General features: G+C 38.6%; 1 protein-coding gene across 1 annotated transcript in view; it reads right to left on the reverse strand.

Annotated features, from left to right (window-relative positions):
• CCDC77 (coiled-coil domain containing 77) overlaps positions 1-15309 on the reverse strand; it is a 32058-nt gene that overhangs the window by 9284 nt on the left and 7465 nt on the right. The window contains exons 4-9 of the mRNA XM_041735360.1: positions 11952-12195; positions 8792-8934; positions 4230-4329; positions 2830-2905; positions 1165-1256; positions 44-192 (exon numbers count right to left, since the gene is read on the reverse strand). Coding sequence (XP_041591294.1) covers positions 44-192; positions 1165-1256; positions 2830-2905; positions 4230-4329; positions 8792-8934; positions 11952-12195 — 804 coding nt within the window. The remainder of the gene's footprint in view (positions 1-43; positions 193-1164; positions 1257-2829; positions 2906-4229; positions 4330-8791; positions 8935-11951; positions 12196-15309) is intronic.

Genomic DNA, 15309 nt, shown 5'->3' on the forward strand with positions numbered 1-15309 from the left:
AGAATTTACAAATCTGTCAGGTACAGCTTTCTTGAACACTCACTTTTTAGTAAGCTCTTTTATTTTGTCCTGATTCCTCTGGTGATGAACTTGTATTTCCTCAATGCGAATCCGTCTATCCTCCATGAGCCCTTCCACTTGTTCTCTAGAAAGCTTGGTCTGCTCTTCCAGCTGAGCCTGCAGTGCTTCCACCTAGACAGGTCAAAAAAAGGTATCCACTTTTGTCCTGCTTCCACTTACTTACTTCTTAACCTCAAAAAGCGAGCTTGTTTCTAGAAAACTTTAAGAAAAGCAAAACAAAAAAATCCACAAACAAAAGAACAGCAGCAAAACAAATAGGAGAAAAATCTTAAATGTATTTCTTTTTATGTAATGTCTTATAAATGGGGTTAGGCTACACAGGAGCAAGCTCTGTCCACACTAAACAAAGTATCTGTAGCACTAACAAAAAGCTAGAAAATCCAGTTTCCTCTGCCCTAAGATTCTCATTTTCCACCATCTTCCTCTTGAGATTTTTAGGACCATCTCCCTTCTAACAGCCCCTAGTTGCAAAGAAATAGTATGACTTTTGTCTTCATTCTTTAACTTAAAAAGTGGAGCAAAATCAGTATCATGTAATTTCCTTCTTTGATTCTGGCTGTCATGACTCTAAACGGAGATGCTGGCCAAAGGTAGAAACTATCATTTGGAGCGACGGACTCCTCTTGCGCCCCAGCAAGGACAGTAACTTGAGTGCAACTAGATGAAAAATCATGGTGCATGTGATACACAATTACCAAGTGGTAAAAGGATGATTCATGACTTTAGAATACATGTGCTAAATAAATGGATCTATCCCCACAGGTCAATCTATCAGCAGAGACAATTAAACTCTCTGTGTCTTCCCTAGGCCAAGCACAAAAGGAATTCTTATTGTATGATAGTTTTGTTGCAAACCATTTAGCATACAAACCAAACGAACAGAAAGTTCAGAAGAGTACTTCTAGAATGGCTGAATGGAGAATAATGGTTTTAAAATATAAACTCTTAGAAATTAGGAACCTAAATTTTCTTAATCATTTGATGCCTAGGTATGATATGTGTGCAAGAAGATACTTTTATGATAACAATGGTATGTTACACAAAGCTAAACTTGTGGACAGAAACTCTTCTGGTCTGTTTTACCTGTAGGATAAGTGTTTGTACGTCTCTCTGGTATTGCTCAGAACTTTCTACCTTCTCTCTCATTCCTGGTTTTCTTTTGCTTACTTTAGAATCTAAAATAGAAAACAAAAATTATTATTATTATTTAAAAGATATTATTTATTTATTTATTCATGAGAGACATAGACAGAGAGACTTAGACAGAGGGAGAAGCAGGCTCCAGGCAGGGAGCCCGATGCAGGACTCGGGGATCACACCCTGAGCCAAAGGCAGACGCTCAGCCGCTGAGCCACTCAGGTGTCCCAGAAAACAAAAATTAATCAACACCTTTACTTAGTTTTTCTTTCGGCTATTCAAGCTTCAGCATACCTTTGCAGAGAAGTCTGGTTTCATCCACCCAGAAGAGAAGGAAAAGAAGATAAAGGAAAGCATATGATGATTATTGTAATACTTTTTTTTTCTTTTTTTTTTTTTTTTTTTTTTTAAGATTTTATGTATCTGAGAGAGAGAGAGAACACAAGCAAAGGGAGCTACAGGGGGAAAGGGAGAAGCAGGCTCCCTGGTGAGCAGGGAGCCTGATGAAAGCTGACATCATGACCTGAGTGAAGGCAGCCACCTAATTGAGCCACCCAGGCACTCCTATAGTAATACTTTTTCAGATGGGAATTTCTCTAGGGATGCCTGGGTGGCTCAGCGGTTGAGCATGCCTTTGGTTCAGGGTGTGATCCCATAGTCATGGGATCGAATTCCACATGAGGCTCCCTCAATGGAGCCTGCTTCTCCCTCTGCTTGTGTCTCTGCCTCTCTCTCTCTGTATCTCTCATGCATAAATAAATAAATCTTAAAAAAAAAAAAAAGAATGGGAATTTCTCTAAAGGAACTCTGCTAGGATGTCTCCTGGATAGTAATATTCATTTTTCTAGCGACTACATTAAATTTTCCTTTGGAGCTGTGTCTATTTTCTTCGTAAAATCTTATTTAACCAGAAAAGGTAAGGAATAAGGAAAAGTAAGTCTAAACATTTGGTTATGACAGATCACCCAATTTTCAAAAGATAAGATTATTTTAAAAATAAGCAACACACAAAAAAAAAAACAAACAAAAAAAAAATAAGCAACACTAAAATTACACTGAACAAAATTCCTAGGATGATTCAAGAAGCTCATGTTAAGAGAATAGATCTTAAAAGTTCTCATCACAAGAAGAGCAAATCTGTTACCATGTGTGGTGATGAATGTCATCTAGGTTTATTGTGATCATTTCATAACACATACAAATATTAAATCCTTAGATTGTATACTTAAATATGCTATATGTTAATTACAATCAAATGTCAATTTTCTAAAAAATGGCAGAGAGAAATAAAATTGGAATTTCTGTTAAAGAAAAAGAGAGAAAAGGGGAGAGATGGAGGATTAGAAGCTAATTAACATTCTGTGATTCCCAGAAGTTGTCCAAATCTGTTTTATGACTTATCACCTGTAAACATGTTCATTACATATTTTTTCCTCCTTTAGTAAAATATCATAGGAAGGTTAAAGGAAAAAAGCTCAGTGAGATCTTAAATCACCAGAGGCATCATTATGAACATTCATTATCACTACATAGTAGGAAAAAAAATCTAATAATATATACTGTGTTTTTGAATTCTATGTCAATGAGAATTTATAACAGTATGACTGATACCTGTTCTGAAAGCTGAGGAAAATTCATTCTGTTCACATATACCCACAGCCTGGTTAGTCTTTGAGAGAATGCTGACCTAAAGAAGCAAAAAAACCCAAAAAGTATAGAATTAGTTTTCCTATAAATGTCATATTTCACTTTTTTAGCTTTACTTCTGTAGATCAAAATACTATTTATAAATCAAATTGGTCAAAATTGCCATAATCCTATATGGATGTCATGCATGTTAGATACCAAAGTGGATTAAGTAACAAACTGGATAAAACTCAGTGCTGGTAATATAAACTAAAAAATTAAATTTCAGGGGATCCCTGGGTGGCGCAGCGGTTTGGTGCCTGCCTTTGGCCCAGGGCGCGATCCTGGAGACCCGGGATTGAATCCCACGTCGGGCTCCCGGTGCATGGAGCCTGCTTCTCCCTCTGCCTATGTCTCTGCCTCTCTCTCTCTCTCTCTCTCTCTCTGTGTGTGACTATCATAATTTAAAAAAAAAAAAAAAATTAAATTTCAGGGAATCCCTGGGTGGCGCAGCGGTTTGGCGCCTGCCTTTGGCCCAGGGCGCGATCCTGGAGACCCAGGATCGAGTCCCACGTCGGGCTCCCGGAGCATGGAGCCTGCTTCTCCCTCTGCCTGTGTCTGTGCCTCTCTCTCTCTCTCTCTGTGTGACTGTCATAAAAAGGTAAAAATTTAAAAAAAAAATTAAATTTCAGAGTTATTTAGTAATATCTGCTAAAACAAAGGGGGGAATATTGGACAAGGGCCCTTAGGAAAATAACGGAAACACAAAAGCATGCATATGTAGATATGTATAAAAGAGGTCACTGAGACAGTTTATTGAAGTGTAAAAATGGAAAAACTATATATACATAAATATCTCTATATGAATGGAAAAAGAGTTTTATCTCTGGAATAAAAGATACTTCCACTTTTACATGAGATTTCTGAGAGCTGTTCTTAATAAATGCCATATATTACTTTTGTCATCAGCATAAACTAAGATTAAAAAAGAAACCTGAGAAAAAAAATAAAATAAAATAAAAATTAAAAAAAAAAAAAAAAGAAAAGAAACCTGAGTATTGCAACTTGCTCCCATACTAAGTATGATCCTGCTTTCTTCTCTAATCTCACCCAAAACATCTACTCCTTTATGCTGTAAGGTTTCCAAACAGTGAAATGGGGTAAATGATGCCACTTTCCAAGGTTTATTTGGGGGGGGAGGGGAGAAGCACAAAGCTCTTCATAATTATAGAAAATGCAAAAATGCTTTGAAGACTTAAGAGACTATGACAGCTAATTCTCCTTCTATCTTCTTTAGCAAGTACTAAAATTGCTCTTATTATGGACCCCAGCCTGTGTCTTATAAATAAAGTCAGGCTTACCATGCTATACCAAAGATTACTTACTTTGTTTGGAGGTTCCTTATAAAAATAGGTCACTTCTCCAGTGTCTGTTGTGCCCACAAGAGCCAAGAGATTCTGTATCTTTTTCTTGTCTTCTAGCTCCCTGCAATTCTCATAGAAAGCACACATTGTATTTAGAGGAAGTAATTTTTTTCTGTTTAAAGGACCTCCTTTCTGATTTATTTTTAAGACAATAGCAACACCAAATTAAAATTGATTAGGATTTACTTAGACCTTAGCTCTAATTTCTGACACATCATGTATTTATATTCAGGAATTCAGAGAGAAGGGACCAGAAAATAATTTCTTAGTTCGTTCTAAAAGAGAATTATAGTGGATGCTGGGGTACACTGCTCAGATTCTCCTTTTTAGCACTGATGGGTTCATTCCTTCAATTGCCAGTAATGTTGCAAGCTGATGGCTCACAGCTGAATCTCTCTCCAGAATTGTCCTCAGTCAAGAGGGACTGCCTTAACTGACTATATACCCAATGGACAGGCTGCACCCAGTGCCTGGCTAATGAGAGAGTAGAAAAGTCCAATTCCCTTGCTTCAATTCAGGATATCTCTGAAAGGACATCCCAGTTTCAGGGCTCCCTGTGGCAATGGCTGAGGTCTTTTGTTATTAATTATACTATAGTTCAACTTCTGCCCAATCAGACTTCCCTTATTCCTTCATGGGTGGTTATTCCTAAGAGCACTCTCCAATAAATTTCCTGCAAGCAAATCTCCATTGCAGAGTCTGTTTTCCAGGGAAACCAACCTAAGATAGTTGGTATCAGAAATGGACCAAGGAAGCAAACTCTAAAATGAGATTTCAGAGGCTGTGATATGGAGACAGTTTATAGAACATAATGTTCTTGGAGCACCTGGATGACTTAGCCAGTTGAACATCCAATTCTTGATTTAGGTTCAGGTCATTATCTCACGGCCATGGATCCAGCCCCACACTGGGCTCTGTGCTCAGCACAGAGTCAGCTGGAGAGTCCCTCCTCTTTCTCCCTCTGTCTCACCCCTTACTCATGCTCTCTAAATAAATAAATAAAATCTTAAAAAGAAAAAAAAGAACATAGTGTTTGTTCTTAGGAACAAGACAGATGAGTGGTTAACAGGGTATAGTTTAAACAATTAAAATAAATAAAAAATGAGGTGCCTGAGTGGCTCAGTTGGTTAAGCATCCAACTGTTGATCTCAGCCCAGGTCGTGATCTCAGAGTTGTGAGTTCAAGCCCTACACTGGACTCCACGCCAGATGTGGAGCCTACTTAAAATGAATGAATGAATGAATGAATGAATGAATGAAGTAAAATAAATAAAAAATGGAGGGAGGCTGAGGGCAGCTCCCTATACAAAACTACAATCTCTGACCCATTTTCTGCATCTCAGCCAGTTTTAAGACCATTACCTGACAGAGAAGCTGGATCCCCAGGAGGTAAGACTAGGTGACACCACAACAAGTATACATGATAATGAGTCCCCTAGTCTTTCCCCAAAAGGCATATGGCCATTTATTTAAGTAATTATACACTGGAGAAAAGGAAATAACCAGAGTCAGCAGGCAAGAAAAAAGGAAAAGACATCCAAAGGGAAAGAGAAGTAAAATTATCTTTGTTTACAGATGATGTGACCTTGTATGTAGAAAACCTAAGGGTTCCACAAAAAGAACAAAAGCCAAACCAAACAAACCAAAGAAATTCTATTAGAACTGATATAAGAGGGATGCTAGGTGGCTCAGTGGTTGAGTTCTGCTTTCGGCTCAGGTCATGATTCCAGACTCCTGGGATCGAGTCCCACATCAGACTCCCCACAGGGAGCCTGCTTCTCCCTCTGCCTATATCTCTGCCTCTCTCTGTGTCTCTCATAAATAAATAAATAAAATCTTTTAAAAAAACCCACTGATATAAGAGAATTCAGCAAAGTAGCAAAATACAAAATTCTTCAAGCAAAAATCAGTTGCATTTGTATACATTACTGATGAACAATCTGAAAAGGAAATTAAGACAATAATTTGCTTTACAATAGCAACAAAAATAATAAAATACTTAGGAATTAACCAAAGAAGATGATCTTGAAAAAGAACACAATTGGAAGATCCACACATCTCTCACTTTCTTTTTTTTTTTTAAAGATTTTATTTGTTTGACACAAAGCAGGAGGAGTGGCAGGCAGAGGCTGAGTGAGAAGCAGGGTCCCTGCTGAGCAAGGAGCCTGATACAAGGCTCGATCCCAGGATCCTGGGATCATGACCTGAGCTGAAGGCAGACACTTAATCGATTGAGCTAGCCAGGTGCCCCAGAAGACCCACACATCTTAATTTCAAAACTTACTACAAAGTTAACTGTAATCTAAACGGTGTGGTACTGACATAATGACAGACCTATAGACTGGTAGAATTGAATACACAGCCCAGAAATAAGTCCCACTTGTATGGTCAAATGACTTTCAACTTTCAATGGAGAAAAAAGTCTTTTCAACAAATTGTGCTGGGATATCCAACATGCAAAAGAATGAAGATGGACAATATACAAAACAACTAACACAATATACAAAAGTTATCTTAAAATGGATCAAAGACCTACCTATAAAATCTAAAACTATAAAACTTTTAGAAGAAAACACCTGGATGGTTCATCGTTTGAGCATCTGACTCTTAATTTCAGCTCAGGTCATGATCTCTGGGTTGTAGGATGGAGCCCTGTGTTGGGCTCTGTATTGGGTGTGGAGACTACTAAAAATTCCCTCTCTCCATCTCTCTGCACCACCTCCCCATCCACTCACCAGTGCTCTCTTAAAAAAAAAAAAAAAAAAAAAACTATAGTGATATTGGATTTGGCAAGGATTTTTTGAATATGACACCAAAAGCAGAAACAACAAAAAGAAAAATATATTAATTGAACCTTAAGAAAATAAAAAACTTGTGCATCAAAAGGATTATCAACAGTGTAAAATGGCAATACTCTGAATGGAAGAAAACATTACAAACCACTTACCTAATATGGGATTAAATCCAGAAGACCTCTTAAAGCTACGCAACAGTAAAAATCAAAGAACCCAATTCAAACATGAGCAAAGAGCTTAGACATTTCTCTAGAGAAGACACACAAAAGCTAATAAGCATATGAGAAAATGCTCAATATCACTTATCAGTAGGGAAGGCAAATCAAAACAATGAGATACTATTTCACACCCATTAGGATAGTTGTTATTAAAAAGAAAACAGGGTGCCTGGGTGGCTCAGCAGTTGAGCATCTGCCTTTGGCACAGGGCATGATATCAGGGTCCCAGGATCCAGTCCCACATCGGGCTCCCTGCATGGAGCCTACTTCTCCCTCTGCCTGTGTCTCTGCCTCTCTCTCTCTGTTTTCTCATGAATAAATAAATAGTCTTTAAAAAATAATAATAATAAATAAAATAAAAAGACAAAACAAATGTTGGTATGGATAATAAACTGAAACTCTTGTGTACTTCTGGTGGGAATGTAAAATGGTGCAGTCACTATCAAAAACAGCAAGGTAATTCCTCAAAAATATTAAACACAGATTTAGTATTTGATTCAGCATTCCACTTCTGGGTATATAAACAAAAGAACTGAATGCAGAGGAAAAAAAAAAAAAGAACTGAATGCAGAGACTTGAACAGGTATTTGTACACCAATGCTCATAGCAGTGTTATTCACAAAAACTAGAATGTAGAAACAACTCAAAGGTCCATCAATTGATGAATGGATAAAAGAATGTGGTAGGTACATACAATGGGATATTTTCTGGCCTTAAAAAGGAACAAAATTTTGATACATTCTAGCACATGGGTGAACCTTGAAAAAATTATGCTAAGTGAAATAAGCCAGACACAAAGGGACAAATACTATATGATTCTACTTCTACGAAGTCAAATACATAGAAAAGTAGAACAGTGGTTATTAAGGGCTGGCCGGGTGGAGAATGGGGAGTTATTGTTTAATGGGTAGAGTTTCTATATGGGATGATGAAAAAGTTCTAGAGCTGGATAGTAGTATGGCTGCATTAACATAAATACACTTAACGCCATTGCACTATACACTTAAAAATGATCATGATGGTAAATTTTATGTTAAGTATATTTTACCACAATCAAAAAAAATGTAGTAGTGGATGCTGTAGAATACTGCTCAGATGCCACCTTCAGGACCAAGACACCCACCACCCAAGAGCTGAGTCCTTCTCCAGGAATTGCCCTAGGCTGAAGGGGGCTTGTCTCTCTCAAGATTACATCCCCTCTCTGGTGACAGCCTACATCCACTGAGTGATCATTGTAGGGCACAAATGGTCAACCGTTTTGCTTCTGAATAGCTATCCTGGCCTCAGAGCTCCCTGTGGGGTTGGCTGAAACCTCTGCTATCATGGAATCACAGTTCAAATCTGCTCATAGATGTTATTCCTGAAGAGTCTTCCTACTAATAACCATCCTTGCAACCATCTCAGAGTCTGCTTCCCGGGGAACACAACCTAAAAGAAGGGCCACAGAGAAATGTATCTTGTTTAGTTTAATTTAGAAATATAACCAATATTTCCCTTCTCCCACTTGGTACCTGATTCTCAGTCGGTCATTTTCTGAGTAGAGGCGTAAAACATGTTCCCGTTCCTGGAAGAGGCAGACCTGTATATCACTTAGAGCTTTCTGCAATTCAGCAATCTCTTCTTCCCTCTGCTGCAAATCCCATTCTAGTTTATGCTGGAGGAGGTGGGGACAGGGGAAGAAAAAGTAGTTGAAAAGATATTGCGCTTCACAGTAGGATCTTATATTAGATATGGTGAATCAGTTCATGCAGAAATATTACAAAGCGAATGGCTTCACCAACACAAAATTCAAATGACAACAACAGGTTGTGTACAAACTTGAGTTTAAAGCTACAAGGAGAAAAAAAAAAATAAAGCTACAGAGTGAGTGTGATGTTTGCATATAACATAAAAGTTCTTGTATTTTCTTTTTATAAATTACACCATATGATTTACCTCTTCTAGTCACACTTCTTTTTTATTTTTTTAAATTTTATTTATTTTCTTTTTGAATTTATTTCTTTTTGTATTTATTTATTCATAGAGACACAGAGAGAAAAGAGAGAGAGGCAGAGGGAGAAGCAGGCTCCATGCAGGGAGCCCGACGTGGGACTCAATCCCTGGTCTCCAGGATCACACCCCAGGCTGTAGGCGGCGCTAAACCGCTGCGCCATGGGGGCTGCCCCACACTTTTTTTATTTTATTTTATTTTATTTTATTTTATTTTATTTTATTTTATTTTATTTTATTTTAATTTATTTTTATTTTTATTTTTTTTCACACTTCTTTTTTAAATGCTTTCTATGTAATAAGGATTACAAAATTTTGGAAAAACAAAGATAAAAAGGAATGATTCCTGCCCATAGAGTTGAAGAATTTTGTGTGGGGAGAAAGACCTGCAAACAATTAAAATGAAATAGTTATTTCATGAAAGAGTGTGCATAGGAAAATGGTAGAGGGGAAGGTATGGCAGGAGTAAAACCTCTGCAGGTTTTGGGAAGTCAGAGAACACAACCCAAAAACTGGAATGTGAAAGATGAAAACTGCTAGAGACAAGTAGAGGGTGGGTACTCTCGGGAAAGAGAGAGAAATACAGAATCATCAGAGCCTTGAGTATCTGGGTAACCCCAAGTATTACAGTGTCACTGGCATTGACAGTTAAGAGGCAGAATGGGGACGTATGAGGCCAAGGCTGGATACTGGTAAGGAGGACACTGTAATAGTTTGGGGAGACATAATAAGGTTTGAACCAGGGTGGAGGGAACAGTGATTAAGTTGTGGAACAGATTAAGTGGCATTTAGGAAGCAGAATGAAGAGGACTCACCAAGTGCTAGAAGTAGGGGCTGGGGAGAATTGCAGGCAACAATACCATTTACTACTGGACACAGAATAAAGAAAAATTGAAGAGATGAAGAGGAGGGAGGGGATACTTTAGTGGGACATATTATGTGTGGGTAGGGTAGGAAAGGGAAGAGTTGTTCAGACACGGATGGGTTAACACGGAGATCAAGAGAAAAGTGAGTCCATGTTAGTTATTTGATGTCATCATCTCCTATGTAGTAGTAGTAGAAGGCACGATGAGACCATATAAGTTGGAGTCTAGAACTTTGCTATTTAAGACTAAGGAAGGGGTGCTGTTGATGGAGACTGAGAAGAATGGTCAGAAAGGTAAGACAGACACTGACTGAGAAAGGAAAAGGAGATGGAAATCCACAAAGGACAAGTCTGCAGAAAGATCAACAGTGACAAACAGTCCAAAGGCCACAAAGAGAAGAGATCATTTTGACAAGCACGTTCCAGAGACCACAGGAGATGCAGCTTCAGTAGAGCAATGAGGACAGAGACCAAACTACAGTCAAGAGGCCACAGAGCGGGTGGTAAAGTCAAACTATTCTACAAGTGTGGTTGAGAAAAAAAGCCATCTACGTAAGAGAGAAGTTAAGAGGGGAAAGCACAACCACAGAAGGGTGTTTTCTTCTTTTAAGTTGGGAAAGACTTGAGTATGTTTATATACTGAGGACAAAGAGGTAAGTGTGAGGCAAGAAGTTAAAAACAGAACACAGAAGAGATGATGAAACAGGGTTTCTGAGGAGGAGAAAGGGATGGGAATGGGGGGAAGGCTAAATCAATGCAGCTTGAACAAATAGAGATTGTCCCTGAAGCAGGAAGAAAGAATGATGGATCGATGGATACAGATGTCAGTGACTTGTATGGATGGGCAGGAAGGGAGCATGAGTGATAACTGGCATTTCTTCTATGAAGTAGGAAGAAGATGCCTGAGACAAGAGGACTAAGAAGGGTTTGCAGGCTGGAGGAGGGTGAAGGTATGGCACAGATGTGCACAAGTGAGAAAAATTGCTGTATGGTGACTAAGGATATAGATTGACATGTTTACCATGACTTTATTCAGTAATGATATGTGACTGTTTCAGAACAATGGTTCTTAACTAGGGGTGATTTTGCCTATGCTCCCAGAAGAAATTGGGGCAGCGTCTGCAGGCATTTCTGATGGTCACGAATGGGGAAGAGGTGTGATACTGGTGTCTAGTGAGTGGAGGCCAAGGATGCTACTAAATATCGTACAGTGCACAGTCTCCACAATAAAGGAGTACCAAGCCCCAAATGTCAGTAATGCCAAGGTTAAGAAATCCTGTGGAGAACTGGATGAAGTTATAGCTAGGGTGTGTGCTATACAAGTAGGGCAGAAGAGTAAGCAAGGGGTCATGGAGGCAGTATAGTTACTGAAGTGAAGCACAATGCAGTTTGGGTTAGAAAGGAAGGACATGAAATCAGAAGCTGGCAGGCAACACTTAAAAAACTGAACTATCAGTATCTTATAACAACTGTGTATCTGAGCTACAGAGGTAAGAATGAAGTTAAAAGACGTCAGGTATAAGGGGTGAAAGAACCAGAAGTATAAAACAGACCAAGTCATAAGAGTTTAAGATTTAAGGGGTACAGTAGTTGAGGGGAGATTATGATCCAGTGAGGGCCCAAAGGGTGGATAGGGAGCTAGGCTGCAGTAGAAAGAAATAAAATAATATTAATAATAAAATAAAAAATTAATAAAATAGAATTAAAAAAGAATTTTTAAAATAAAATATCTGCTTATGATACGAGCTGGCACTTCTCTCAGGAATGAACAGACTCAATCAGAATCCTAAAAGGGTACAATGCATCATCCCTTTCACCTGTGCTTCACAAGCTTCTTTATAGAGCTCCAGTTTCTTCAACAGGTCTTCATTTTCTGCCTCACACTCAGCCATCTTCTTTTGGTAATATTCCAGAAGCTCCTGAGAAGGGCAGAGGACAGCCAGACGATCTTCCGTGGAAGGCAAAGGAGTTGACTCCACTGAATCCAAGAATGACATTCTCTTCCACTTGGTAGGACCACTAAAGCCACAGGTAACATCCTGTTTGGAGACAGGTGTCGGCCTATGTGAAATCAGAAAGGATATATTCATTAAACTACACGAACATTTATGAGGCATTATAATTTTTTTAAAGGATTTTATTAATTTGACAGACAGAGAGAGGGAGAGCACAACAGGAGGAGAGGGAGAGGGAGAAGTAGATTCCCTGATGAGCAGGGAGTCCAATATGGAACTTGATCCCAGGACCCTGGGACCCTGAAAAAAGGCAGACGCCTAACCGGCTGAGCCACCCAGGTGCCCCGATGAAACATCGTAATTTCTCAAATAAAAAAGGAGTTTATGTTCTTGAAGCGCTATATAATTAAGGTGCTCATAAACCTTCAAAGTTGAATGTTCCAGGTTAGTGAATAATTTTATGAACTGGTTTCCAAATATTAAAGGCTTAAACCTAGATTCAATAGAGGTTAGAGAGTAAAAAGATTAAAAAAATGAAATATTACCCAAGTGAGACCAGGTAATAAAATTTAATACTATTAAGACGCACAGCAGAACACTATAAACTGCTGGTGGAGTCTAACTTGACACAACAGAGAGTACATTGGCAGAATCTAGTAAGATTGCCATTCCTCTTGTCCTAGAGAAACTCATTCACATACATACAAGGTGACATGTGAAAATGCTTATAGCAACATTACTTGTAGTAACAGCCATCTACTCAATAGGATAATGGATAAATTGTGGTATATTCATATAAATGGAACCTTATTCAAAGTCATTAGAAACTATGGATTAGAGATACCATCCTAACAATATCAAACGGAAAAATGTATGTAGATACATATATAGAAAATATTCCCATTTATTTAAGATTTGAACTTGACAAATGAAACTGTTTTTAGGAACAGGTATTATAAGTGGCAAAATAACTGAGAAAAGAAACGACAAATATAAGATTCAGGATTAGAAAATATAGCCTAGTTACCACGCAATCACATTAGCATCAGAGAGGCATTTGAATTACACAGACCAAGATTAGACAAGATCAAAGGCTAATCAAAGGTAGGTAAGAAGCTCTGTTTGTTTCCCTTTTAGCAAACAAGAGCCTTCAGCTAAAACAATGCAAGTCAGTAAACAAAACTCCCTTCAATTTACAACACAACAAAATAGACAGCAGTGTGGAGAAACTTTCTACTGTAAGCTCAGAGCTGTAGTTAACAAAGGTGATGGTCACTCAGCACCTTTAATAAATGAGTGTGTATAGCAGAGATAGTATAATTTACTTTCAGCTAGCATGAAGGAAAAAACCCTAGTATTTTCTCCATCACTAAAAGCTCATGACAGAAATGCTCTTTTTTACCTAATGTTTCTTTTTTTTTTTTTTTTTTTATTTACCTAATGTTTCACATCTTCAAAAGGAGTTGCCTTATAACAACTGTGGAAAATATATCAGTAGATGAACTAAGAAGTACTCCTGATATTTTGCAGGGGAGAGTTGTGGTGATGAGGATGTGTCCATCGTGGTGGAAGTTGGTTGTAGAATTAGAAGTTCCCTCTTTGCACACTGGCTGTTTCCTCTAATCCAGGATCCACAGGCACTATACTAGGCCCACTCAAACTGCCTGGATTCAGGTGTTAACATTTAATATGTCCTAGTTTTATTATTATTTTTTAATAATAAATTTATTTTTTATTGGTGTTCAATTTGCCAACATACAGAATAACACCCAGTGCTCATCCCGTCAAGTGGCCCCCTCAGTGCCCGTCACCCATTCACCCCCCTCCGCCCTCCACCCCTTCCACCACCCCTAGTTCGTTTCCCAGAGTTAGGAGTCTTTATGTTCTGTCTCCCTTTCTGATATTTCCTACCCATTTCTTCTCCCTTCCCTTCTATTCCCTTTCACTATTATTTATATTCCCCAAATGAATGAGAACATATAATGTTTGTCCTTCTCCGATTGACTTACTTCACTCAGCATAATACCCTCCAGTTCCATCCACATTGAAGCAAATGGTGGGTATTTGTCATTTCTTTCTTTTTTTTTTTTGTATTTGTCATTTCTAATGGCTGAGTAATATGCCATTGTATACATAAACCACATCTTCTTTATCCATTCATCTTTCGATGGACACCGAGGCTCCTTCCACAGTTTGGCTATTGTGGACATTGCTGCTATAAACACTGGGGTGCAGGTGTCCCGGCGTTTCATTGCATCTGTATCTTTGGGATAAATCCCCAACAGTGCAATTGCTGGGTCGTAGGGCAGGTCTATTTTTAACTCTTTGAGGAACCTCCACACAGTTTTCCAGAGTGGCTGCACCAGTTCACATTCCCACCAACAGTGCAAGAGGGTTCCCCTTTCTCCACATCCTCTCCAACATTTGTTGTTTCCTGCCTTGTTAATTTTCCCCATTCTTACTGGTGTGAGGTGGTATCTCATTTTGGTTTTGATTTGTATTTCCCTGATGGCAAGTGATGCAGAGCATTTTCTCATGTGTGTGTTGGCCATGTCTATGTCTTCCTCTGTGAGATTTCTGTTCATGTCTTTTGCCCATTTCATGAGTAGATTGTTTGTTTCTTTGGTGTTGAGTTTAATAAGTCCTTTATAGATCTTGGAAACTAGCCCTTTATCTGATAGGTCATTTGCAAATATCTTCTCCCATTCTGTAGGTTGCCTTTTAGTTTTGTTGACTGTATCCTTTGCTGTGCAAAAGCTTCTTATCTTGGGATCCCTGGGTGGCTAAGCGGTTTGGTGCCTGCCTTTGGCCCAGGGCGTGATCTTGGAGACCCGGGATCAAGTCCCACATCGGGCTTCCTGCGTGGAGCCTGCTTCTCCCTCTGTCTGTCTCTGCCTCTCTCTCTGTGTGTACTCATGAATGAATAAATAAAATCTTTAAAAAAAAAAAAAAAAGCTTCTTATCTTGATGAAGTCCCAATAGTTCATTTTTGCTTTTGTTTCTTTTGCCTTCGTGGATGTATCTTGCAAGAAGTTACTGTGGCCGAGTCAAAAAGGGTGTTGCCTGTGTTCTCCTCTAGGATTTTGATGGAATCTTGTCTCACATTTAGAACTTTCATCCATTTTGAGTTTATCTTTGTGTATGGTGAAAGAGAGTGGTCTAATTTCATTCTTCTGCATGTGGATGTCCAATTCTCCCAGCACCATTTATTGAAGAGACT

Source organism: Vulpes lagopus, chromosome 21 (genome assembly GCF_018345385.1).
Source record: "Vulpes lagopus strain Blue_001 chromosome 21, ASM1834538v1, whole genome shotgun sequence".
Taxonomy (NCBI): Eukaryota; Metazoa; Chordata; class Mammalia; order Carnivora; family Canidae; genus Vulpes; species Vulpes lagopus.